Raw genomic sequence first — 27,701 nt, forward strand, 5'->3', positions numbered from 1 at the left:
AGGGGGAAGGATTTGGGTTTCTAGAGCACTGGGCTGTCTTTTCATTGGGGTGCAACCTATATGCTGGAGATGGTCTGTACCTAAATGGAAAGGGGTCTGCTGTGTTGGGGGAGAGGTTTATTGGAAGGCTGGATGAGTATTTAAACTAGGATCGAGGGGGGAGGGAGTATTAGATTATAACGGGGTAGACAGATCAGACAGGGGTCAGTACTTATTGGTGGGTGGAATGGGGAAAGATGGGGGGAAGGCTATGGCAGATAATAAGTAGGTTTATATGTTAGAAACAACCAGTGGAATTGGTACCATTTGCATGAAAATAAAAAATATGCAAAATACGTGTGAACAAGGTGTCAATCAATTAGTGTTTGTTCACCAATGCCAGAGGTCTGCCAAGCAAAATCGGTGAGTTGGAAGTTTTGTTGCATGAAGAGAACTATGATTTAATTGGTGTTGCTGAATCTTGGTTTCATTCTTCGCATGACTGGGCCATTAATATTCCTGGCTATGTTCTCTTTCGGAGAGACAGAGTAAATAGGAAAGGTGGCAGTGTCTGTCTCTATGTGAGAAGTGATCTCAGAGCGAGTGTGAAAGAGGACCTAGTTGATGGAGAGTGTGATGAGGCTGAAGTATTATGGGTGGAACCAGGGGCGGACTGACCATTCGAGTACTTGGGCACTGCCCGAGGGCCTGGAGTTAGTAGAGGGCCCCATGAGATGCCCCTGGTACCTTTCATAGGCTTTTTTGAGTGTGGTTTGAGTGGGCAAGGACACAGGGCCCCATGATCCCCTATTGCCTGGGGGCCCCATGAGTTGTCAGTCCTGCCCTGATTGGAACTGCACATGGGGGTGCGTATTACAAAGGTAATCATTGGAGTTTGTTATAAGCCTCCCAGTGTTAATGAGGAGTTGGAAACTCAGCTCTTTGCACAGATTGAAAGGGCTGCAAGGGCTAGGACAGTGATAATAATGGGGGATTTTAACTACCCGGAAATTGACTGGAGTAATGGTACTGCAGGAACAGTTAAAGGGCAATAATTTTTAAACCTACTACAGGACAATTTTATGGTTCATCATCATTCTACTAAGAATGATGCTCTGCTGGACCTAGTAATCTCAAACCATGCAGACTTTATTACTAATGTCCATATAAAAGAACATCTGGGTAGCAGTGACCATAACATGATTTCATTTATTGTTAGCTGTAAACAGCAAGCAAAGCACATACGGGAAAAATAAAAACGCTCAATTTCAAGAGAGCTAATTTTCCCAAGGCTGAGAGCTGCTCTCCAAGACTTAGACTGGGAGGGAATATTGGCATTGATGAACACAACACAGAAATAGGAGTTCTTCAAAAAGACTGTATGTGAACACACTGCAAAATATATTCCCATGGGCAACAAGTTTAAAAGGCTAAAAATCAAACCTGTGTGGCTTACGGCCAAAGTTACAAAGGCTATAGATAATAAGAAAAGAGCTTTTATTCAATATAAAAATGAAGGAACACTATCATCGTTTAAACATTAAAAAGAATATAACAGAATATGCAAAAAGGAAATAAAGGCTGCAAAAATTGAAAGTGAACAACAGATTGCAAAAGATAGCAGGAAAAATTCTTCAAATATATTAATCGTAAAAAGGTTTGATCTGAGCACCTTTACAAAATAATCTAGAGTGGGTGACTGGGGACAAAGAGAAGGCAAATCTATTTATTACCTTCTTCAGCTCTGTGTATACAAAGGAGCATGGGGAAGCTCTTGTCCATAATAGGCATGGTATTTTATTTTTTTTTTTTATAAATGTTTATTAATTTATCAACCAAATACAAATCACAATCACATTTCCTATTAAGACATCCAAACAATATCTTCCTATTAGCATAAGTTATTTAAATCCCACACCTCATCCCTCCCTCTTCCCCTCCCCGCTCTGCATTTTCTCTCTTCTCCTTTACGCCGGACATTTCTATTATTTCTAAAATCCATTTCAAGGGGTGTTGCATCCTCATATATTTCACTTTTTCTCTATACTCTTTCCATTTTTTCCACTTTGTATTATACATCTCCATCTAATCTATATGCATATAATACAATCTTTCTGTCCCACAGATCTGATTCATTCTGTCCATCCAATCCTCCTCTGTTGGCACCTCCTTTTTTTTCCAAAACCTAGGTATCAAGCTCTTCGCTGCACTCAAATAGTGCCATATCCCCAAAACCTTATATAATCTCACTGGAAGCTCTGTGATATGGAGAAGACATAGCTCTGGGTCTAATCCAATATTAATTTTAGTAATTTTCCTTATTAGATAAACTATTTTCCGCCAAAACACCTGTATTCTTGGACACTCCCACCACATATGATACCACATGCCCACCTCTCCGCAACCTCTCCAACACAATAGTGAAATCTCCCCATTCAGTTTATGCTCTATATTCGGTGTAATGTGCCATCTTACCAAACACTTATAATTTTTTTTCCACCTCCCGCATACTGATATTTTCGTGAATTAATCTAAACATTTTCCTTTGCTCCTCCTCACCTATTTCCCTTCCCATATCTCTTTCCCATTTCTCTATATATATTAATTTTGTGTCAGTGTCTAATTCAATAAATATCTTGCTTCTAACAATCTTTCCAATGGGTTCCACTCTTTTCTGGTTCTCATAGGCTTTGGGAGACTCCTGAAGAAATGTTTCAGTTGGTAGTATCGTAATCCGTCCATTCTATTGAAAACTTCTCCCTTTAATTTTTTTCCAGCCCTCTATATATGATCCCAATTCCTCACCGACCATTATATCTCTCAATTGCGCCTCCTGTTTTATAATCCATTTCCCTGCGGTATTTTCCTGCCCAGGGGCAAAATATTCTGTGTTCCTTAGTGGTATTAACTGTGAATTAAAAACCCATCCCTTTTGTCTGTGTAACATTTCCCAAACTCTTAAAACGTTAAAAGTGTACATACTTGTGTTAGCATCTAATCCCCTATATTGTGCAGGCACCCATATAATCTTACTTTAATTTGTTCCACTCAGTGTATTTTCAATTTTGACCCAACTTTTCTCTGGATTATGAGTCCAATCAAAGATTCTCGCAATTATCACCGCTTTATAATATCTCTTAAAATCTGGTACGCCCAAACCACCTCTTTCTTTGCTTCTAGTCAACATTTCATAGCGTATTCTAGGTTTTTTATTCCTCCATATGTATCTTAGTATCATTTTTTTAAGTTCTTTAAAATATGCCTCTGGAAGTTTGATTGGAATCATTTGAAATTTATATAATACTTTGGGCACAATTACCATTTTTATCAAGTTTATGCGACCTATCCAGGACGGGTTTCCACTCCCCATTCTCTTCAACTCCTCCTTAAGCTTATTTAGTAGTGAAATATAATTAACTTTATACAGATTTTTAATTGAGGCTGACCGTTTTATCCATAGGTATTTTAATTCTTTATCTCTCCAAACATAGGGGAATTCGTCTTGTATTTTTTCTTTTTCACTATTTTTAAGGTTTATATTTTATTTTATTTCGGTTTTTGCCGGGTTAATTTTTAAATTTGATAATTCCCCATATTCCTTCAATATCTTCATTAAATTTGGAAAAGACATCCTAGGATTTCCAACATAGAACATCAGATCATCCGCATAAGCCGCCACTTTATGTTCTCTATCTCCTATCCATATTCCTTTTTATATCTATGTTCTTCCTTATCGTAGACAACAGTGGCTCCAATGATAAAACATACAACAGTGGGGATAGTGGGCATTCCTGTCTTGTACCATTTGACATCCCGAAAAGCTCCGATCTTTCTCCATTAACCATGATAGCGGCAGTAGGCCCTCTATATAACCTTCCAATCCACTTTCTCATTCTATCTCCTAACCCCAGCACCTCCAAGGTATCCATCATAAATCCCCAACTCACTCTATCAAATGCTTTCTTGGCGTCAATTGACATCAGTACCATTGGGGTTTTCCCTTTTTTACCTTCCTGTATAAGCAACATTGATCTCAAGCCGTTGTCTCTACCCTCTCTCCCCGGGACAAACCCCACCTGATCCCCATGTATCCACTCCGGCATCAAATCCTTCAGTCTATTTGCCAAAACTTTTGCATACAATTTAGTATCAACATTCAGCAGCTCTATTGGTCTATAACTTGCACACTGCAAGAGGTCTTTATCTTCCTTATGAATTAAAACTATGTTAGCCTGTAAGGATTCTCCCCTTATTTCCATCTCATCTCCCAAAGCGTTCATATATATCTTCAATTTGGGTATTAACAATTCTCTATATTTTTTATAATATTTTACTGTATACCCATCTGGACCCGGGCTTTTCCCCACCGCGGTACCTTTTAACGCTGTTTTTATTTCCTCTAACGTAATTTCTGCTTCTAGGGAGTTCAATTTTATTTCAGTTAGTTCTGGTAGACCTGCCTCCTTTAAGTATGTTCTTCTTTTTTCTCTATTTACTGTTTCAGTTTTATTTAATATATCCTGGGGTGTGATATTATATAACTCATTATAGTAATCCTTAAATACTCTAGCGATATCTTTAGTTGAGTGCACTAGTTCACCCTTGGGATTTCTTATTTTTTCTATATAATTCCTACTTTTCTTTTTCCTTAGAGTTCTCGTTAAATACTTTCCTGGCCTATCTCCCCATCTATACCTTTTCACTTATTACTTTATTAAAGACTCTTCTTTATTCCTCCTCCATTACATTCTCTAGTTCTTCTTTCTTCTTTATTATTTTCTGCATTATCTCCTTAGATGTTTCCCTTGTATGAGCCTGTTTTAAGATCATACATTTCACTTAGCAGTCCATTAATCTTTTCCCTCCTTTCTTTCTTTTTTCTTTTTTGCCCCTATTGCAATGAGTAGTCCTCTAATATAGGCTTTGTGAGCCTCCCACACCGTTGCAACCGACACATCCTCTGTATCATTCTCCTCAAAAAATTGTTTAATTTCCATCTCGATCTTCCGATCGATCTCTTCATCCAGAAGAAGTGCCTCATTCATCCGCCATACAAAACCTCCTCTCTCCTCTCTACCCCATCTTGACTTCCTTGCAACAGGGGCATGATCTGACAGAGTACTTCCTCCAATTTTTACTTCTACTACGGACTCTATGAATCGATGTTCTACCAATATATAATCCAATCTAGAGTAAATCTCATGTATATGTGAGAAAAAAGTATAGTCTCTATCTTTCATATTCCTGATTCTCCATATATCCACTAATTGACACTCATGCATCAGTTTCTTTAATGATCTCAAGGACCTACTCTCCTCCCTCCTCACATAGGAAGTAGTATCCATCCGCGGGTCCATACAGACATTAAAGTCTCCGGCTATTATCAAACAACCCCTTTTGAAGTCCATCAGTCTCTTCAATACTCCCCTCAAGAATATCTCCGGTTTTTTATTTGGGCAATATATACTAGCTATTGTACACTCAATTCTCTGCAATTTACCCCTCAAAAACAAAAACCTTCCCTCCGGATCCATTATTCTCTTCTCCACCTCAAACCTTATATTCTTTGCGAAGCCTCTAGCAACCACTTTTGCTCTTTTAATTGGTGAGTCTGTATAATACCATGTCGGGAAATATCTAGTCTTCAGCCTGACCTTTGACTCCATCTCTAAGTGTGTCTCCTGTAAAAATACCACCGAAGATGTTCTATGTTGCAATTCTTTAAATAGCCTAAATCTCTTCCCAGGACAACACAACCCCTTTACATTATAGGTTATAAACTGGACCTCTTCCATCTTACCCTACTGCTCTTAACTCCTTCTTTCTCCTACCCTTCCTCCTCCTTTCTTCTCTTATGCCGCAGAGTGTTGCTACCCCACTACTCTTTTCCCTAACCATATCCCTCCACCCCTCTCCCAATAACCCCCTCAACCCCCCCCTCCACCCTCCCTCCTCCCATTCCCTCCCCCCCCCTACTAGGCCTACTATTTGCCTTCTAATCATTTGTGGCCCTGATGCCACTTTTGATTTTTGACCCTGGGGTTGAGCTCTGTCCATGTACGGCTCACCTTCCCTCCATTTCCCACAATGTCCCCCTATCTGTCAATTCTCTGTTTCTCCTTCTAACTAGCTGCCATTCCTCTTTTCCCATAGCACATATCCCTCCTTCTTCCTCCTCCCATCCTGGAATCTCTATTCTCTGGATATTGAGTTAATCAAAAAAGTCTCTCAGTTCCTCAGGAAATCTCAGATATGCAGTGACTCCATTCTTCTATCCAATTAACTACCTGCCGACCGCAGATAGCCGAATGACGGCTGCACTGCGGCCGGCCAGTTCTGGGTGGACGTCATATGACGTCCCCCCAGAATGCGCTCTCCTGCGCGCCCCAGGGGGCGCGCACCCGGCGATCTCCGTGATCGCTGTGTCCTACGGTATGATCGGCCTTTTACCACGTGATCAGCGGTGTCCAATGACACGCTGATCACAGGGAAATGCAAGTGCCGGTTCTCGGCTGCACTTTCCTCACGCTGTCAGATCGTGAGGAAAGTACTGCCGAGAACCGGCAGTTGTCAGAGCGGGGATCGGCACCGATCATCAGGGCACTGATGATCAGTGCCCTGATGATCGGTGCCCAGCAGTGACACCCGCAAGTTCCGCCCAGCAGTGCGCCCACTAGCTCCGCCCACCCGTGCCCAGCAGTGCACCCACCTGTGCCCAGCAGTGCACCCACCTGTGCCACTCTGCAGTGTTACCTACCTGTGCCCAGAAGTGCCACCTACCTGTGCCCAGCAGTGCCACCCACCTGTGCCCACCAGTGCCACCCACCTGTGCCCACCAGTGCCACCCACCTGTGCCCACCAGTGCCACCCACCTGTGCCCACCCACCAGTGCTGCCCACCAGTGCCACCCACCAGTGCAGCCCAGCAGTGCTGCCAGTCAGTGCCACCAGTCAGTGCCCAGGGGTTGTGCCAGTCAGTGCCGCCAGTCAGTGCCCAGCAGTGATGCCAGTCAGTGCCGTCTATCAGTACCCATAATCAATGTCACCTATCAGTGCCGCCTATCAGTGCTGCATATCAGTGCCGCCTATCCATGACCCCTAATTAGTGCTGTCTATCAGTGCCGCCTATCCGTGCCACCTCATTAGTGCTGCCTATCAGTGCCCTTTAGTGCTGCCTATCAGTGCCCATCAGTGCCGCCTATCAGTGCCCATCAGTGCTGCCTCATCAACGCACATCAGTGAAGGAGAAAAAATACCTGTTTGAAAAATTTTATAAAAGAAACAAACTTTTTTTTTTTTTTTCAAATTTTTTGCACTTTTTTTTTATAGCGCAAAAAGTAAAGCGCCCAGTGGCGATTAAATACCACCAAAAGAAAGCTCTATTTGTGAGAAAAAAATGATCAAAATTTCATATGGGTACAATGTTGCATGACCGCGCAATTGTCAATCAAAGTGCGGCAGCGCTGAAAGCTGAAAATTGGCCTGGTAAGGAAGGGGGTATAAGTGCCTGGTAGGCAAGTGGTTAAGCATGTCGAGCTACTCCATCTATATTGTATATTCTGTTTTTTCATCTGTTCTAATAGTGGTTTCAATGATCTCTTTCTCCACAATGTCTCAGCTGTCAGGTCTGCAAAAACTTGTATATTTTTTCCTCCATATATAATACTGGTTCTTCCTTTTATCTTCTTCCATACCTCTTCTCTGTCTCCATATTTATAGAATTGTACAACTACATCTCTCGGTCTCTCTTCCACCCGATCCCGTTGGAACCTTCCTATCCTATATACATTGTCCAATTCAAATGTCTCAGTACTGGCTTTATCTATAATGGAGTTTTAAAATTTTACAAATTGTCCCTCTTAGATCTTCTCCTTGTATGAGCTCCGGGACTCCTTTTATCCTAAGATTATTTTTCCTATGCATATTACCTTGTATCTCCAACTTATACAGCAGCTTTTTTTGTTCTTTCCTCATTTCCATTATCTGATTTTTTAATTCTGGAATAGCTTGAGCATGTTTTAAAATTTTTTCCTGATCATGGCGGCAAGGGAGAGAGCGATGTGAGTGCTCTCCGCAAGGCAGCCACCTTCCCCTCAATGTGCCCTGTAAATGCTGCTGGAGATGCCCGTTAAGCCCTACCTGTGAGTGGGGGGATCCTGCCGGAGAACTGAGGAGGACGGAGCATCTGGGGACCGCTGCAGTGGGACGGCTGGAGCTTCCCGTCCGAGGCAGCGGGCTGCTGGGAGCCCAGAGGATGCGAGGCGGTCACGTGACCTCCCGCAAGGGAGTACTGGGAGGAAGAGAAGCCGGCCGGCGTTCCCAGGCAGAGGGAGGCGCTGGCTCTCTCACTGACAAGCCACGAGCGTGGATATTCAGGAACGGGACCCTGTAGGGTGGAAAAGCAAAAAGCCGGCCGGCGTCCTAAGGAGTCAGGGAGACGCCGGCTCGACAGAAAAGCACCCTGCCTACTACCTGTAAAGGAAGAAGAGTGGGACCCAGCGGAATCCCCCTAGAGAGGGAATAAAGACAGGAGTGAATTCTGAACAGCGGACAATGCACCTGAAAAACCGCCTCACTGAAAAAGCAGTCGGAAGGAGGGTGAGTGAGAGTGGCTAGACTGTATATTGACCCTGTATATTGATTTTTTATGTTGAAGCAGGGGAGGAATATATAGAGGAAAAGGGGGATTCCCAAGGGGATGGAAGAAATTTGAACTTTCCCAAGGGACTAATTATAGCACATGTCCTAGAGCTTAAAGAAGAGGGACTGGATCTATAGGAAATATGAAGAGTAAAAATAGTAAAGGGAGTGGTCCCAAGCACTCCCAATCTGGAAAGATTAGGAAATATACGTCCCAGGGAAATGTGACCCCAGAAAGATCTCAGGGGATTTGTGAAAGGAGCATAATGGAAAACAGTTTGGATAAGAGCGTCAGGTCTTCTGTGGAAATGGATAATAATAGCCAACAAACACCAGAGGGAACAGAGCTAAGAGAAAATGAAGGAGAACTACAAATCCCAAATAAAAAGGAAATGGCAGAAATGTTTAAAAATTTGGAAAAATCTATTAAACAAGAGATAGGGATTATTCGGAATGATTTGGGACATTTATTATCCAGAGTAGAAGAAACGGAAGAAAAAAATGAATGGGCATGGTATTGACACAGATCCAGATGATCCACATTGGCTCACAATTGATATGATCCAAAAATATTTAGACAGTATAAAGGTGAATAAAGCACCTGGACCGGATGGCATACACCCATGGGTCCTTAAAGAATTGAGCTCTGTCATTTCAAAGTCATTGTTTATTATTTTTAGGGACTCTTTAATAACTGGCATAGTACCACTGGATTGGCGTAAGGACAATGTGGTGCCAATATTTAAAAAGGGGTCAAAATCTTTACCAAGTAATTATAGACCTGTTAATTTAACTTCTATAGTTGGGAAGATACTGGAGAGCTTAATAAAAGACCACATAGATGAGTTCTTGCTGGAAAAAAATATTTTACGCAACAGACAGCTTGGATTAATGAAAGACAAAGTTGTCAAACAAATCTGGTTTCTTTTTATGAAGGGGTGAGCAAAACCTTGGACAGAGGGGTGGAGGTGGTATACTTGGATTTTGCAAAAGCGTTTGACACAGTTCCCAACACACGGCTAATGTGTAAGATAAAGTCTACGGGCTTGGAAAAATCCATATGTAAATTGATACAAAACTGGCTAAAAGATTGCATTCAAAGAGTAGTGGTTAATGATTCAGACTCTGAATGGTCTGTGGTCATCACTGGTGTACCCCAGGGTTCAGTGTTGGGACCCTTACTTTTCAATATATTTATAAACGATATAGGGTCTGAGATTAAGAATCCCATTTCAGTCTTTGCTGATGACACCAAGCTGTGGAGTGGAATAACGTCCTTACAGGATGTCTTGAACTTACAAGCCGACCTCAATGCACTGTTTAATTGGGCAACTATGTGGCAAATGAGGTTTAATGTTGATAAATGTAAGGTTATGCTCTTGGGGGCTAAGAATATGCATGCATCATACCTACTAGGAGGAGTACAACTGGGAGAATCAATGGTGGAAAAGGATCTGGGAGTTCTGGTAGATCACAAGCTTAATAATGGCATGCCAAGCTGCGGTTTCTAAAGCGATCAAAATCCTCTCTTGTATTAAAAAAGGTAGACTCCAGAGAGTGATATCATATTACCCCTGTACAAATCATTAGTAAGACCTCATCTGGAATATGCAGTTCAGTTTTGGGCACCAATTCAGAAAAAGAACATTGGGGAACTTGAGAAAGTACAGAGAAGGGCAACTAAACTGATACGAGGCATGGAGGAGCTCAGCTATGAGGAATGATTAGAGGAACTTAATTATCTCTTGAGAAGAGGAGATTAAGGGGGGATATGAGCAACATGTATTAAATACATCAGTGGTTCATATAGTGAACTCTGTGTCGAGCCATTCACCCTGAGGTCATCACAGAGGACAAGGGGGCACTCTTTATGTCTGGAGGAAAAGAAATTTAATCTCTAAAAACGGAAAGGTTTCTTCACAGTGAGAGCTGTGAAAATGTGGAATAGACTCCCTCAAGAGTTGGCTCTGGCCAGCTCAATGGATTGCTTCAAAAAAGGCCTGGATTGTTTCTTAGATACAAAGAATATAACTGGATACTAACATTTTATAGGTAAAGTTGATTCAGGGAATATTCGATTGCCTCTCGGGGGATCAGGAAGGAATTTTTTTCCCAGCAGGAGCAAAATTGGATCGTGCTTTGCTGGTTTTTTTTCCTTCCTCTGGATCAACTGTGGGTATAGAATTATAACTTTTTTTTTTTTTCTATGGTTGAACTGGATGGACTTTTTGTCTTTTTTCAGCCAGACTAACTATGTAACGTACAATGTTCACAAAAACTGTAGTTGCAAAACTATAGTATATACTTTTAAACATCTTTAAAATGTTAATATATCAAAAACTGAGATACAGAACAAATGTTTAAGCAGCATTAATCAGCCAGTTTCATGTCCTTATGCTTTTGTAGAGGGGCTGGGTGACCTTTGGTGACCTAAATTAAAATAGTTAAATTAAAAACTAAGACAGAAAAGAAATATAAACGGCACAAACGTGGGACTAACAAACCAGCACAGTTTCAATTCCTTGAGCTGTTGTGGGGTAACTGGGTGACCTTTTGTGCAGATTAACCCTTTCCTGCCCAGCCTATAGTAAAATGACAGGTGGATGGGACTTTTGTCGATCCAGGTGGATGTTATATGATGTCCTCCCAGATCATTGCCTCGTGCGTGCCCATGGGGCTACGCTGCAGTGTGATCTGTCCCCAGCTGTGTCAATTGGACTGATCTGTGTACTGGCCTGTTGCTGGTACCATGTGTCTGCTGTGACCAATCACAGCAATTCACATAACAATTGTAAACCATGGATGGCTTCCTTTCATGCCATCCATTAAATTGCCAGCTGTGATTGATCACAGTGATCACATGGTACAAACTATGCCAATCACAGCCTGTTTGTGTCATGTGATTATCTGTGGCCAATCACAGCAAAACAAACTGAATGAATTAATTTCCTTCAGTAAAATGCTTGTTTATAGCAATGGAATTCATTGCTATAATCAATCATATTGTGTAAAAAACAATACTGATCACTTCCCCAGAGTAGTACAATGTTACAATGGTAACATTATATTACTCTGGTCACAGTGGGTTGAAAAAAAAACTATAAAAAATAATTGTTTTATAAAAAATAAAATTGAAAAAAACATTTTTTTTGTACTGTCACTAGTGTCTCAGATCATCACCACACCATCCTTACGATGATGCTGTACTGCACTGGTGACAGTATGTTAAAAAAAAAAAAAAAAAGTAAAATGCTTGCTTATAGTAATGAAATTCATTGCTATAAGCAATCATAATAAAAAAAAAACAATTACTGATCACTTCCCCAGAGTAGTACGATGTTACTATGGTAACATTAAATTACTTTCATCACAATGTGTTATTAAAATAAAATCATAAAAAAAGAGAATTTTTTTTTTTTCATATTGTCAACAGTGTCCCTGATTGCTGAGACACCAGTTATATAATGATTTTTTTTATTTTTTCACTTTCCACAAAATTGACAACTTCAAAAAACTCGCCAATGCTCTTACTAAATACCTCAGACTGTCTACTTTCCAAAAAAGGGTAATTTGGGGGATATCTGTACCATCCTGACATTTTTGAGTTTCAAGAAATGAGATAGGCCATCAGTATAGCAGGATTGATTTTCAGATACATGATAGTTTGTGGACTTCCTACAGACTTTTCTAGAGACTAAATAATATACACTGATTTGGGTTATTTTCGCCAAAGAAATGTAGCAGAATACATTTTGGCCTAAATGTGTGAAGAATAACTATTGATAAAATACCACCAAAAGAAATCTCTAGTTGTGTAAATAAAATGATAAAAATTTAGTTTGGGTACAATGTTGCATGACCACACAATTGGCATTCTAAGTGCAACAGTACTAAAAGCTGAAAATTGGCCTGGGCAGGAAGGGAATAAAAGCGCCCAGAATTGAAGTGGTTAAATAATCAATATCTCAGTAATTATAGTAGATACCTAAATCAATTATATAAACAACACAAACAGATGCATCCAAGGCCTTAGCAAACCAGTCAGATTTGGGTGAAATCAGAGGCACATGGGGTACTGGGTTGTATAATTTGCCGTAAAAAAACAAACAAATTGGTGTTAAAAAAATAAAAGGAAAAAAAGCACAAGTAATAATTTTAACACCTCAACTGGATCAAAAACAGCACTAACCAACCAGTTCAGTTTCATGTTTTTTGGATGCTGTCCTTTTGGCGACCTTTCATAAATAGTAACTAAAAAAGAAAAAGCGGTAGAACTGAGATTTAACCAGCACAAAGATGGCACCAACCAGCCCAGTTTTATGTCTTTTGTCTCTTGTGGGAAGCTGGGTGAGCTTTGGTGATCTTTATTAATCAATAATAACTGAAAAAGAAAAGGAGATAAAACGGAGAGTGAAATGGCACAAACCAATAGAAACGTGCCGCTAACCAAACAGCCCGGTTTTGTGTCTTTTGGCTGTTGTAGGGGGGGCTGGGTGATGTCATCGTCTGGGAAAAAAACAATTGCTATTATCTTAAAAATGTAAGCAGCACAAATGTTATTTTTATGGAACAAAACTAACAAATGGTATATTTGTATTCAAAATTTAATAACATGGGGTGCAAAGTGGGAGGGGTTTGATAAAGTAAAAGCAACCCATTATAACTAAAAAACAACCGCACAAATAAAAATTTTAGCAGCACAAATGCGGCACTAATCAACCAGCCCAGTTTCATGTCTTTTGGCTGTTGTAGGGGTGCTGTGCAGGGGCGGATTGACCATTTGGAAACTCGGGCACTGCCCGAGGGCCCAGGGTCAGTAGGGGGCCTCATGAGATGCCCCTGGTACCTTTTTCATAGGCTTTTTTGAGTTTGGGCAAGGACACAGGGGCCCCATGATCCTCTATTGACCGGGGCCCCATGAGTTGTCAGTCCACCACTGGGGCTGTGTGACCTTTGGTGACCTTTAATAAATCGGTAATAAACACAAAAACGATAAAACAGATTTAAGCGGCACAAACACAGCACTAACCAACAATCCTGGTTTCATGTCTTTTGGCTATTGTAGGGGGGCTGGGTGATGTCATCATCTAGAAAAAACAATTGCTAGTATCTTAAAAATAAAATCGGCACAAATAATTTTGTATGGCACAAACATAGCACTAAAGAAATACACTGGAGTTTTTATTTGTGCGGATTGTAGGAGGGCCAGCTTTGCTGAGCTTCCAGTTCTCCCACCTTGATATGAAATGTATGGCTCGCACTTGGCAGTGTTCTGTAAGAGGTATTGTATGCATGTTATGCAGAGCAGCCAGAACTTATGTTTGCTTGCAGATTTAAAGGTTGCATGAAAGCGCTGGATGTTTTTATTTTAGTGCAAGTAAAGTTTGGGAGGAAAATGAGAAGAGCAAATAACATTGTCAGGTTTTTTTTTTTGTTTGTGTCCCATCAGGCATATTTCCCTTCACTTCCTATCCCAAGGACACAGCAGGAAATATGCAAGGGGATATCCCCTTTTAACCACTTCCCGACCGGCCGTTGTATATAAACGGCCGGACGGTGGCACTGCAGGGTCGGGTGGCCGTCTATAAACATCGATCGTCGGACGGGACCTCTGTATGAGGTCCCGATCATGTGATCACTGATTGGCCAATCAGTGATCACATGCAAAGTAGTAAGCAAGATGTCACTTCTGACATCATTGCTTACTATGTGTGAAATCTGTGAATGATCACAGAGGTCACATGGTACAAGGCTATTCACAAATGCCTGTTACCATGTGACAAGCTGTGACCAATCACAGCTCACTCTCTATTTCTCAATGAGTGCAGGAATGCACACAGAGAGAAAGAGAAATGATTGCTTTTACATCCTATATGGGTGTAAAAGCAATCAGTGTTAAAAAAAAAAAAAAAAAATCTTTATCACCCCTCACAAGTACTACACTGTCACCATGGTGACACTGTACTGCTAGGGTGACAGTATGTAAAAAAAAAAAAAAAAAAAAAAAATAATAATATAAAAAAATTAAATAAAAATGTAAAAAAAAATGTTTAAAAATTATAATTTTTGCTTATAAACTAATTTGGATTTTTTTTTTTTACTAAAAAGATAACGGAATAAATTTTGGTTTGATTAATTCATAAATCAAAATAATTTTGATTTATGATGAAATATTATTTATTTGCAAAATTTTTGGACATTTCATTTACATAGCAAAAAAAATACAAATCCCAGTGGTGAATAAATACCACCAAAATAAAGCTTTATCTATCTAAAAAAATGGTAAAAAATTCATTTGGGTACAGTGTTGCATGACCGCGCAATTGTCATTCAAAGTGTGATAGCGCTAAAAGCTGAAAATTGCCCTGGTCAGGAAGGGGGTAAAAGTGTCCGGTCTGGAAGTGGTTAAGCTGAATGCACACACATTACACTCTGATTGCACAATCTTCTTCAGTCTCACCACACACATTACAGTCTGATTTTACAATTTTCTTTAGGCTCACCATACACATTACAATTTGATTGTACAATCGTCTTTAGGCTCACCACACATTACAGTCTGTACAATCTTCTTTAGGCTCACCACACACATTACAATCTGATTGTACAATCTTCTTTAGGCTCGCCACACACACTATAATCAGCTTTTGATTTCCCAATACTATGTAATTTGATAGCCTACCTCATCTGCCCAATCGGTGTGTATCCAATCAGGCAGGCAGTTACATTACATGTTGATAGATCTAAGGCTAGTTTCATAATACTGCTGGTTGAGAATGCACTTAAAATCATGCATGTACCTGACCCGCAAGCAGACTCACTGCCATTTAATTCTTAATGACACCCACACGCATCAGCAAATGCTGAATATCTCTGAGACTTCTTTCTCCAAACTTGTGCAGGTAGGGTGGCCCACTGAAATGAATGGGCTGCCCTACCTGCAGAACACAGCCACAGCATTGTGGACCTACCCTAAAGGTAATTGTACAGATTGTAACATACAGGTGAAACTCGAAAAATTACAATATCGTGCAAAAGTTCATTTATTTCAGTAATGCAACTTAAAAGGTGAAACTAATATGTGAGATAGACTTATTACATGCAAAGCAAGATAGTTCAATCCGTGATTTGTCATAATTGTGATGATTATGGCTTACAGCTCATGAAAACCCCAAATCCACAATCTCAGAAAATGTGAATATTACATGCAATCAATAAAACAAGGATTGTACATAGAACAGTATCGGACCTCTGAAAAGTATAAGCATGCATATGTACTCAGTACTTGGTTTGGGCCCCTTTTGCAGCAATTACTGCCTGAATGCGGCGCGGCGTGGCATGGAAGCCTGTGGCACTGCTGAGGTGTTATGGAAGACCAGGATGCTTCAATAGTGGCCTTCAGCTCTTCTGCATTGTTCGGTCTTATGTCTCTCATCTTTCTCTTGGCAATGCCTCATAGATTCTCTATGGGGTTCAGGTCAGGCGAGTTTGCTGGCCAATCAAGCACAATAATCCCATGGTCATTGAACCAGGTTTTGGTGCTTTTGGCAGTGTGGGCAGGTGCCAAGTCCTGCTGGAAAATGAAGTCAGCATCCCCATAAAGCTTGTCTGCGGAAGGAAGCATGAAGTGCTCCAAAATCTCCTGGTAGATGGCTGCGTTGATCCTGGACTTAATGAAGCACAGTGGACCAACACCAGCAGATGACATGGCTCCCCAAATCAACACAGACTGTGGAATTTTCACACTGGACTTCAAGCATCTTCCAGTGTGTGCCTCTCCATTCTTCCTCCATACTCTGGGTCCTTGGTTTCCAAATGAGATGCAAAAGTTGCTCTCATCAGAAAAGAGGATTTTGGACCACTGAGCAACAGACCAGGTCTGTTTTTCTTTAGCCCAGGTAAGACGCTTCTGACGTTGTTTGTTGTTCAGGAGTGGCTTGACAAGAGGAATACGACATTTGAAGCCCATGCCCAGGATCCGTCTGTGTGTGTGTGTGTGTGTGTGTGTGTGGTGGCTCTTGATGCACTGACTCCAGCCTCAGTCCACTCCTTGTGAAAGTCCCCAACACTTTTGAATGGCCTTTTCCTGACAGTCCTCTCCAGGCTGCGGTCATCCCTGCTGCTTGTGCACCTTTTTCTTCCACAGTTTTCCCTTCCACATAACTTTCTATGAATGTGCTTTGATACAGCACTTTGGAAACATCCAACTTCTTTTGCAATTACCTTTTTGAGGTTTAATCTGAACTGCCTTGTTTAACTGTCAATGATGGTTTTCTGCACAACTGTCAGGTCAGCAGTCTTTCCCATGATTGTGATTCCTACTGAACCAGACTGAGAGACCATTTAAAGGCTCAGGAACCCTTTTTAGGTGTTATGGCTTAATTAGCTGATTAGAGTGGGACACTTTGAGCCTAGAATATTGCACCTTTTCACAATATTCAAATTTTCTGAGATTGTGGATTTGGGGTTTTCATGAGCTGTAAGCCATAATCATCACAATTATGACAAATCACGGCTTGACCTATCTTGCTTTGCATGTAATGAGTCTATCTCATATATTAGTTTCACCTTTTAAGTTGCATTACTGAAATAAATGAATTTTGCACGATATTCTAATTTTTCGAGTTTCACCTGTATATTGTGCATTTTAGATCTACCAACAGCTATGCAGTTGTAGTGCAAAGCCTTCCTAATGGATAGTATAGGTAGGTCTATATAGATTATTATTTTGTTGCATATTTGTCATATTCAGATCATCAAACAAATTTTAATATTACACAAAGTTAACCCAAGTAAATACAAAAATACAGTTTTTAAATGATTTAATTTATTAAGGAAAACAAGCTGTCCAAACCTGCCTGACCCTATGTCTAAAAGTAATTGCCCCCTTGCTAAATCATGAATGAATTGGGATTAACCACATTTTTTTTGAAAGCGGAGTTAAATTTCACTTGCCCTACCCAGGCTTGATTACTGCAAGACCTGTTGTCAGGAACCATGAACCAGGCAGAGACAGTGCAGTTAAAATCACATCTTTAATGAAATAGCAAATATAACATAGATCAGGAACATATTCAAAACAGAAGCCAGAGTTTGGATGCCAGAGCAGGTTATCAGACAAGCCAGAGTCAGGAAACCAGAAGTTAGCATCTTCAGTAACAGGAATGAGAAGAGAAGTCAGCCAGACCAAGTTGTATACAGGAACACCCTGGAGATCATAAACCACGCAAGGGCATGGAGGAAATGAGCCAAGCTGCTCAAATAACATAAAGGGCTGGCTGTAGGCTGGACTAATGAAGCAGGTGATGGTATCCAGGTGAGCTAATGGGGAGGGACACCAGGCTTGAGGGGAAAATGAAAATGGAAATCACGGAGGAGGGCAGGGGCATGAATGTCTGAGGATGAGACCTAAGAGTGTTCCTCTGGATCATAACCCCTCCAGTGAACTAGATATTGTATGCGTCCGTGAAACCTACAAAAGTTAATGATAGATTGTATCTCATAATCCTCATGGTTGTCACCTTGAACCGTGTGAGGGCATGGTACCGAGGTGGTATAGCAGTTACACACCAAAGGTTTTAATTAGAAAACATGGAATACGTTGGAAATGCGCAAGCTGGAAGGAAGATCTAATGCGCATGCCACGAAGTTAACCCTATGGCATATGCGGAAAGGCCCAATGTAATGAGGCGCCAGTTTTAGTGAGGGAACACAAAATCAGAAGTTGCGGGAAGACAGCCAGACCCCAGCTTGGTAAGAGGGTGCAGGTAGGCGTCAGCAGTCAGCATGGAGTTTGCACCTCTCCCTGGAAAGATTCTTAAATCTGCACCCAAGTGAAACAGAGTTGTCAAAGATGTTCATCAGGCAACATGGATGGCTGGGACCCATAGTTTGCCGTAAAAGGAGATATTAGTGAGGTGGCATTTATGGCGTTATTGTGAGCAAACTTCGCCCCAAGGTAACAGGTCTGACTAGTTGTTATAGTGGTCTGAAATATAGCAACGTAGGAACTGCTCCAAGGCTTGGTTGGCCCATTTTGCGGCACCATTGGACAGTGGGTGATATGCTAATGAGACGGTGCTAGATTATCATTCTAAATTCATAATTCGACACTTATAGGACTTCTATTACACTGCTCAAAAGAATAAAAGGAACACTTTTTAATCAGAATATAGCATCAAGTCAATTAAACTCCTGGGATATTGATCTAGTCCGGGTGTCGGCAACCCGCGGCTCCAGAGCCGCATGCGGCTCTTTTTCATCTTTGCTGCGGCTCCGGAGCACACTGCCCACCAGGTGACAGTCAATAGGGTTTCAGTGGTTGGCAAGCCGCGGATCGCAAGCCACATGCGGCTCTTCTGTGTGCCGGGCGCCCGCTCCCCTCCCTCCTCTCGGGCGGCCGCCTCAAAAGTCAGGACTCTTTTAATCCGGCCCGCGGAGCGTGGAACATTAGCTGTCAGGATGTAGGCGGGGCAGCCAGGATGTAGGCGGGGCAGCGTGACGAACTCCTCTCACAGTCCGCCCTGAAGACCGGAACACAGCGCGGGAACACAGCGAGAGGATCGCGCGGAGCAAAGGTAAGTGAATTGAGACAATATGGGGAATTAATTACTATAGGGGGGATGAATTACTATGGGGGATGAATTATTATATGGAGGATTAATTACTATGGGGGATGAATTACTATGGAGGATGAATTACTATATGGGGGATGAATTACTATGGAGGATGAATTACTATATGGGGGATGAATTACTATGGAGGATGAATTACTATAGGGGGGATGAATTACTATAGGGGGGATGAATTACTATAGGGGGGATGAATTACTATGGGGGATGAATTACTATAGGGGGGATGAATTACTATATGGGGGATGAATTACTATATGGTGGATGAAGCTAACTGCACGATCCTGTATATAGCATTAAGGTAAGAAACAATATATGCAGTGTCGGATTTGTTTTAAATGTTGCAATGGTTTTGCGGCTCCCAGTCTTTTTTTTCCCTTCGGAAACAGGTCCAAGTGGCTCTTTATGTCTTAAAAGTTGCAGACCCCTGATCTAGTCAGTTAAGTAGCAGAGGGGGTTGTTAATCAGTTTCAGCTGCTTTGGTGTTAATGAAAGTAACAACAGGTGCACTAGATAGGCAACAATGAGACAACCCCGAAAACAGGAGTAGTTTTACAGGTGGAGGCCACTAATATTTTTTTTTTCCCATACTCATCTTTTCTGACTTTTTCACTGGTTTTGCATTTGGCTAGGGTCAGTGTCACGACTGGTAGCATGAAGCAATACCTGGACCCTACAGAGGTTGCACAGGCAGTCCAACTCCTCCAGGATGGCACATCAATACATGCCATTGCCAGAAGGTTTGCTGTGTCTCCCAGCACAGTCTCAAGAGCATGGAGGAGATTCCAGGAGACAGGCGGTTACTTTAGGAGAGCTGAACAGGGCCATAGAAGGTCCTTAACCCATCAGCAGGACCGGTATCTGCTCCTTTGTGCACAGAGAAACAGAATGAGCACTGCCAGAGCCCTACAAAATGACCTCCAGCAGGCCACTGGTGTGACTATCTCTGCCAAACAATCAGAAACAGACTTCATGAGGGTGACCTTAGGGCCCGACATCCTCTAATGGGCCCTGTGCTCATTGCTCGGCACCATAGAGCTCGATTGGCATTTGCCATTGAACATCAGAATTGGCAGGTCCGCCACTGGCGCACTGTGCTTTTCACAGATGAGAGCAGGTTCACCCTGAGCACATGTGACAGACGTGAAAGGGTCAGGAGAAGCCGTGGAAAACATTGTGCTGCCTGTAACATCGTTCAGCATGATCATTTTTACTGGTGGGTCAGTGATGGTCTGGGGAGACATTTCCACGGAGGGATGCCTAGACCTCTACAGGTTAGACAATGGCACCCTGACTGCCATTAGGTATCGGGATGAAATCCTTGGACCCATTGTCAGACCCTAAGCTGAAGCTCTGGGTCCTGGGTTTCTTCTTATGCACGACAATGCCCGGATTCATGTGGCAAGAGTATGCAGGCAGTTCCTGGAGGATGAAGGAATTGATACCATTGAATGTCCCCCACGCTCGCCTGACCTAAATCCAATCAAACACCTCTGGGATATCCTGTTTCGGTCCATCCGACGCCGCCAGGTTGCACCTCAGACTTTCCAGGAGCTCAGTGATGCCCTGGTCCAGATCTGGGAGGAAATACCCCAGGACATCATCCGTTGTCCCAGGAACATGCCCTGACATTGTCAGGCATGCATACAAGTATGTGGGGGCCATTGAAACTACTAAGCACCATTTTGAGTTGCTGCAATGAAATTTCAGGAAAATGGACTAGCCTGCTACATTATTTTTTCACTTTGATTTTCGGGGTGTCTTTGAATTCAGTCCTTTGTAGGTTAATAATTTTAATTTCCATCAATTGATGGGACATCCTTACGTTCCTAACACATTACCAAGTCCATATTAGTATAGAGATCCAGCATGATGTTTTCCCCATTGAGATCTAATATGTTTTCAAAGTGTTCCTTTAATTTTTTTGAGCAGTGTAAATTTATGGCAAGCTTGCAAAATATTTGGTTTTTATGATTAATCATAATTAATATCATCGTGTGGTTGGCCTTGAACAAGTAATAGTTTTGAATTCTTCTGTTATAGCTGAGCCAGAAAAATGTCAGAGTATTTGGAACATTTTCTGTAGATGGGCATAGCTGGTTAGAAGATCTTTGGTGTAGGGTGTCATGGGAGTCAGAAGTGAACAAAAATAGAATCGGTGGAATAGAGAAATAATATATACAGACTGTTTGAAATTAGTATGAAATAGTATATTCTAGTAGTAACTGTGTGTATTTAATTTATGTTTTATAAGTTGGTAATATGTATTACATAACTATATTTTTGGTTATACAACTTTCAGATATTATGTTGTAAAGATAGATTCTTAGTTATACTATCCTTTTGAACAGAGAAACTGGTCACATGAGTAAGCTGATGCAACATTGTCACCTTTAACTTGTGAAGTCACGTTTTAGATCAAGAATAGTGTTACATATTATTATTATTATTATTATTATCATTATTATTATACAGAATTTATATAGCACCAACCGTTTGCTCAGCGCTTTACAATATAACGGGAGACAATACAGCAAAAATACAGTTCAATAAAAGAGGGATTTGAGGGCCCTGCTCCTTGGAGCTTACAATCTAGGATGCATATGGGCTTGTCAATTAAAAGACCAAATATGTGGTATCCCCTCCCTTCAATGAAATAGTTGTACTAAGCGGAATTGTTTGCCATAAAAGGTTCTGTGTTATGAGAATTATGACGTCGACATGTAACATAAAAAGACATCCTAAGAGATGGAAAGGGGCTCATACACACATCCGTCCTTTTACACACATACAGACACACAGATGTATTGACAAGCTTAAACAGGTGCATTATCTTAGAGACCTAAGATTACATCGCTTCCTCCTTGCTCAGACTCGTGCTGTATTGAATAGACAAGAAGCGAGACAGCCATAACTCTAAGCTTGACACATCTTCATCACACAACTTCTGTTTTTATACTTTTGTTTTACCTACACTGAACTGTTATTTATGATACTTTTTACATTGTATTTTTAAGCCATTGTGTGAGACATCAAAAAAAAAATCACACTTTATTTTTACTTTGCCGGCTCTTTAATGATCTAAAATCACCTAAACACACTGGAAATGATTATATGTGTCACATAATATTCTACAGAAGGAAAGCTGAATACCCAACTGCACAAAAAGTGGACACAAACTGGCTACCCCTGTCCGAGATGGTAACTTTAGGTAACCCATGTAACTGAAAGACCTCCCAAGCGAATATTGATGCCAGTTCTTTGGATGTAGGCAATTTCTTTAGCGGTATGCATTGTGACATTTTTGAAAACCTGTCAACCACCATAAGAATAACTGTATTGCTCTGGGGAGTTGGGTAAATCCACAATAAAATCAATAGACAAGTGGGTCCAAGGCCTCTCTCCACTGGGATTGGTTTGTAGAAGGTGTCGGGGTATTTTGTTCTAAGCACACATGAGACAAGCCGCTACAAAGGCGGTTACATGAGCACAGAGACTAGGTCACCAGAATTGTTGAGACATAGGCAGCACAGTGGCTAAATGGTTAGCACTTTTGCCTGGCAGTACTAGGGTGGTTGGTTTGAATCCCCACCATGGCACCACCTGCCTGGAATTTGCATGTTCTCCCTGTGCCTGCGTGGGTTTCCTCCAGGTACTCTTGTTTCCCCCCACACTCCAAAGACATGCTAGTAGGTGAATTGGCTCCTGTCTAAATTGGCCCCTAGTACGTGTATGTATGAATGTGAGTTGGGGATCTTAGATTGTACGCTCCTTGAGGGTTAGGGACTGATGTGAATGTACAATGTATAAGTAAAGCGCTGCGTAAATTGATAGCGCTATACAAGTACCTGTAATAAATAAAATAAAAAATAAACATAGACAATATGAGTTGATTTTTCCTTGGGTGCCCAGCTGCTTTGGAAGAATGGTAGGTCTGGAGCAAAGCAGTGCAGAGATTCTCGGGGACAAAGCAGCAGTCATGAGGTTTTCTGGGAGGAGAATGGATTTGAGAAGCCAGAATTCTCTCACCCAAAGGGGAAGTCAGACTAGTGTAAGTAGTGGCCAAAATGCGGTCTGGAGGTATCACAGGAGTGGGAACAGACTCCATTTTGGAAGAAGAGAAAAACTGCCGCAATAATGCATTTTCCCTTATATTCTTTGTACCGGGTAAGAATGAGACTATGACTATGAAAAGGGGCTCACCAAGCCCTTTTAGGAGATAAGTATTTAACCTCAGACAAGAATTTGAGATTCTTATGGTCAGTCAAAATGAGAACCGGAACAGTAGTGCCCTTGTGGAGATGCCTCCATTCTTTTTAAGAGCTAAAATGATGGCTAATAATTCTATGTCCCCAATTTTGTAATTACATTCTGCTGGAGACAGTGTTTTTTTTTTTTTTAGAAAAGTAGTCACCAGGATGCATAGAGCCCACAGGGATAGCACGTTGGGACAGGAAAACGTCTTCTCCAGTCTCAGACACATCAACCTCAAGAATGAAGGGTAACGTAGGATCAGAATGTGCCAGCAATGGGGCTGCAGCAAAAGCAGCCTTGATGGATTCAAAGGCTTTAATGGAATCTGGAGACCAATTATGTGGGTTGCTCCTCTTTCTGGTTATATCAGTCCCAGGGGTTTGACAAGAGAATAGAAATTCCGGACACATGTCCGATAACAGTTGGCGAAACCAAGAAAACATTGTAGAGGACATAGACCTATGGGTCGAGGCCACTTTAAGACTGCCGACAGTTTCTTTGGGTCCATCGAAAATCCGGCAGCAGATATCACATAACCCAAAAATGTAACCTCTTCATGATGAAACTTGCGCTTTTCCAACTTGCAGTACTAGTTGTTTTCTCTCTCAACCTCTGTAGCACACAAGAGATGTCTGTGTGGTGGTTCTTTCTGAATTTTGAATATATGAGAATTTCATCAAGGTAAACCACCACACATTGCTGCATCATATCTCGGAGGACATTGTTAATAAATTCCTGCAAAACTGCAAGAGCATTGCAGAGACCAAAGGGCATTACCAGGTATTCGTAGTGTCTGCTGCTCCTAGTATTAAATGCAGTTTTCCATTCGTTGTATGCTCCTCTCAAATGAGCTTAGTGAAGACTGTTGCTCCCTTGAGACGGGTAAATAATTATCTGTGGGATTGGATAAGCATTTTTAATAGTAATGTGATTGAGACCTCTATAATCGATACAAGGTCTCAATTCACAACTCTTTTTTTCACACAAAAAAAAACAACACCAGCAGGAGAAGAGGATTTGCAGATAAACCCCCAAGATGGTGAATCCTCAACATACTCCTCCATAGCTTTATCCTCCGAGACAGACAGTGGGTAAACCCAGCCACGAGGAGGAATGTCACCAGGTTGAAGATCAATTGTGAAGTCATAAGGCCAATGTGGCAATAAAATACCGGCCTAACTCTTGTCAAAAACATCAGAGAATTCCCGGTACACCTCTGGCAAAGAAGAGACTGAATACATGCACAAGACCCTACCCACTTTCTGAAAACAAGTATTCGTGCACTGTGGTGACCATGAGATAACCTTGGCTCTATGCCAATCAAATGAAGGAATGTGCTTCTGTAACCAAGGATAACCAATGACAAGTGGGGAGGCACGAGGCTGCAGCTGTATTGAGTGCTTTCACACGAATGCACTATGAACAAGCCTACATCCCCAGAATTGATTTAGTGCCTGGGTGTTGATGGAAAACTCAGACCAGGAAAGGGTAACCAGAACTAAAGGCTTATCTTTAAGGATAGCTGGGGAAGCAAAGACACCACCTAAGGTCTGTCCCCTACAGGACCTAAGGTGCGGACGTTTCCCAGACAGATTGGACAAGACTTCAATAAGTGACCTGTTTGGCCACAGTAAAGGCACACTCTCTCCCTTCTCCTAAAGGCCCTCTCTTCAGCAGAGGAATGTGTGAAGCCCAGCTGCTGGACTCTACTTCACTGGGGGACTCGGGCCCAGGAGGTAAGGGAGCCTTGGGTGTGAATGCACAGCTCTGAGCCAAACTTACTGGAGGCTTCCCCAAGTGCTCTTTAAAGGAAGGTCTCTCTTGGAGTCTGGTATGAATGAGTATGGCAAACGATCAACTCCTCAAGATTCGTAGGTATATCTTGAGCTGCAATATCACCTTTTGTTATCAGAGAGGTCATGGGAAAAAACAGCCATGAAAGCCTCAATGTTCCTATCAACCTCTGCTGCCACAGTACGGAATTCAATAGTCTAGTCGGCAACAGTTCTTGTACTCTGTTTAATGGACATGATGCTCTTAGCAGCAGAGGTGGAGCGAGCTGGAATATCAAATAGCTTTTTAAAGGTGGCCAAAAACAATTGAGTACTGTCCGTGATACTTTTTTTATTTGCACTAACATACACTTTTGAGGACAAGCTTTCGGGGTATGTCCCCTTCTTCAAGGTCCAAGCAGTACTATACAAATCACAAAGTTTCAGCAGAATATTAGAAGGGATGAAAAAAAAAAAGAGGCTAGAGATAAGAGATAGCAAAAGCGAGGGGGGGGGGGGGGATACTACACTCACACAGAGGCAGTCATGCTTGAGGTGATAAAACTTTTGGATAATGATTGAGCAATCCCATGTCCAAATTCAGGCTGTTATCTCTTGTGTCAAATAGACAATATGTTTGCGAAACAGGGCAGAAGTTGCAAACAAGGATGAATTTGCACAGACATACCATCAAGGAACATAATGAAGATGACCTCTGCACACCTGTGGGACACCATTTTGCACAACCAGGCCACACAATGGGAGACCTCAATATTTTAGTTCTTAAAGGAAATTTCAAATCCATTCAGGAAAGAAAAACTTTTGAACTAAGAATGATAATTCTATTTGACAACAATTTGTACTCAATTGTTTCTGTCGCAAATGCACTAATACGGCTACAATCACCTCAAGTAAAGGTGCCCACAAACTCAGGGTAATTCTGGAAATCAAGTTTTTGTGTCTCCCATAGAGGGTTTGTCCAAGCCAAGGCTTTGTCAGAAGGCAAAGAAATCATGAAGCCTACTTTGCTTCTGTCTGTAGGGAACTTTTGGGGCAGCTCTTGGCGCAATAAAAATCAATTTGTTGAGGTGTTCAAACAGATGGTTACTGCGGAAATAAGGGATATCCAGAATAAGAATTTTAAAGAAGAAGCAGTGTTTAAAGTAGGTTTGAAATCATTTCTCATTAAAAGAAAGAAATGATATTGTGATTAGGCCGGCGGATAAGGGAGGGGGAGTGGTGATCTTAGATAGATTAGCCTATGAGGGAGTAATGAATGATATTTTAAATGATACTTATATTTTATTAAAAAATAATCCTATTGTAAAGTACAAAAAATTGCTTCAGGAATTGATTAAAATTGCTAAAAAGGATGGGATATTGGATGTCAAAGAGGCAAGATATCTAATACCATCACATTGTAAAATGCCTATTATATATTATCTGCCGAAAATTCATAAGAATCTAGTAAATCCCCCTGGTAGAACCATTATTAGTGGGATAGGTTCTATACATTCGAGAACGGGTGAATATATTGATTGGTATCTTCAACCAATAGTAAAACAGATGCCCTCCTATCTTAACCACTTGCCGACCGCGCATAGCCGAATGACGGCTGCACCGCGGCCGGCTAGTTCTGGGTGGACGTCATATGACGTCCTCCCAGAACGCGCTCTCCTGCGCGCCCCAGGGGGTGCGCACCCGGCGATCTCCGTGATCGCTGTGTCCTACGGACACAGCTGATCACGAGATGTGGTGAAAGGCCGATCCCACCGGCCTTTTACCACGTGATCAGCGGTGTCCAATGACACGCTGATCACAGGGAAATGCAAGTGCCGGTTCTCGGCTGCACTTTCCTCACGCTGTCAGATCGTGAGGAAAGTACTGCCGAGAACCGGCAGTTGTCAGAGCGGGGATCGGCACCGATCATCAGGGCACTGATGATCAGTGCCCTGATGATCGGTGCCCAGCAGTGACCCCCGCAAGTTCCTCCCAGCAGTGCGCCCACTAGCCCCGCCCACCCATGCCCAGCAGTGCCCCCACCTGTGCCCAACAGTGCCCCCACCTGTGCCCAGCAGTGCCCCCACCTGTGCCACTCTGCAGTGCCACCTACCTGTGCCCAGAAGTGCCACCTACATGTGCCAGCAGTGCCACCCACCTGTGCCCACCCACCTGTGCCCACCAGTGCCACCCACCTGTGCCCACCAGTGCCACCTACCTGTGCCCACCCACCAGTGGTGCCCACCAGTGCCGCCCACCAGTGCAGCCCAGCAGTGCTGCCAGTCAGTGCCACCAGTCAGTGCCCAGGGGTTGTGCCAGTCAGTGCCGCCAGTCAGTGCCCAGAAGTGATGCCAGTCAGTGCCGTCTATCAGTACCCATAATCAGTGTCACCTATCAGTGCCGCCTATCAGTGCTGCATATCCGTG

At 42.0% G+C, this 27,701-nt stretch overlaps 1 protein-coding gene across 7 annotated transcripts in view; it reads left to right on the plus strand.

Annotated features, from left to right (window-relative positions):
* The window catches only part of PMS1 (PMS1 homolog 1, mismatch repair system component), a 438,300-nt gene that overhangs the window by 13,692 nt on the left and 396,907 nt on the right, over window positions 1-27,701 (plus strand). Inside the window, exon 2 of one of the 7 annotated variants that reach the window (XM_089690201.1) lies at window positions 7,698-8,576. The exons of 5 other annotated variants lie outside the window; for them this stretch is intronic. Coding sequence is in view for 1 of the 2 variants with exons in the window: in XM_089690200.1 (XP_089546326.1) it covers window positions 13,860-13,899 (40 nt within the window). In the remaining variant the exon portion in view is untranslated. Of the gene's footprint in view, window positions 1-7,697; window positions 8,577-13,626; window positions 13,900-27,701 lie in introns of those variants that run through there. One more of the 7 variants, XM_089690200.1, reaches the window with a different exon arrangement.

The sequence above is a fragment of the Staurois parvus genome, unplaced genomic scaffold (assembly GCF_062004578.1).
Source record: "Staurois parvus isolate SC_StPar_1 unplaced genomic scaffold, SC_StPar_1.0 ptg000522l, whole genome shotgun sequence".
NCBI lineage: Eukaryota > Metazoa > Chordata > Amphibia > Anura > Ranidae > Staurois > Staurois parvus.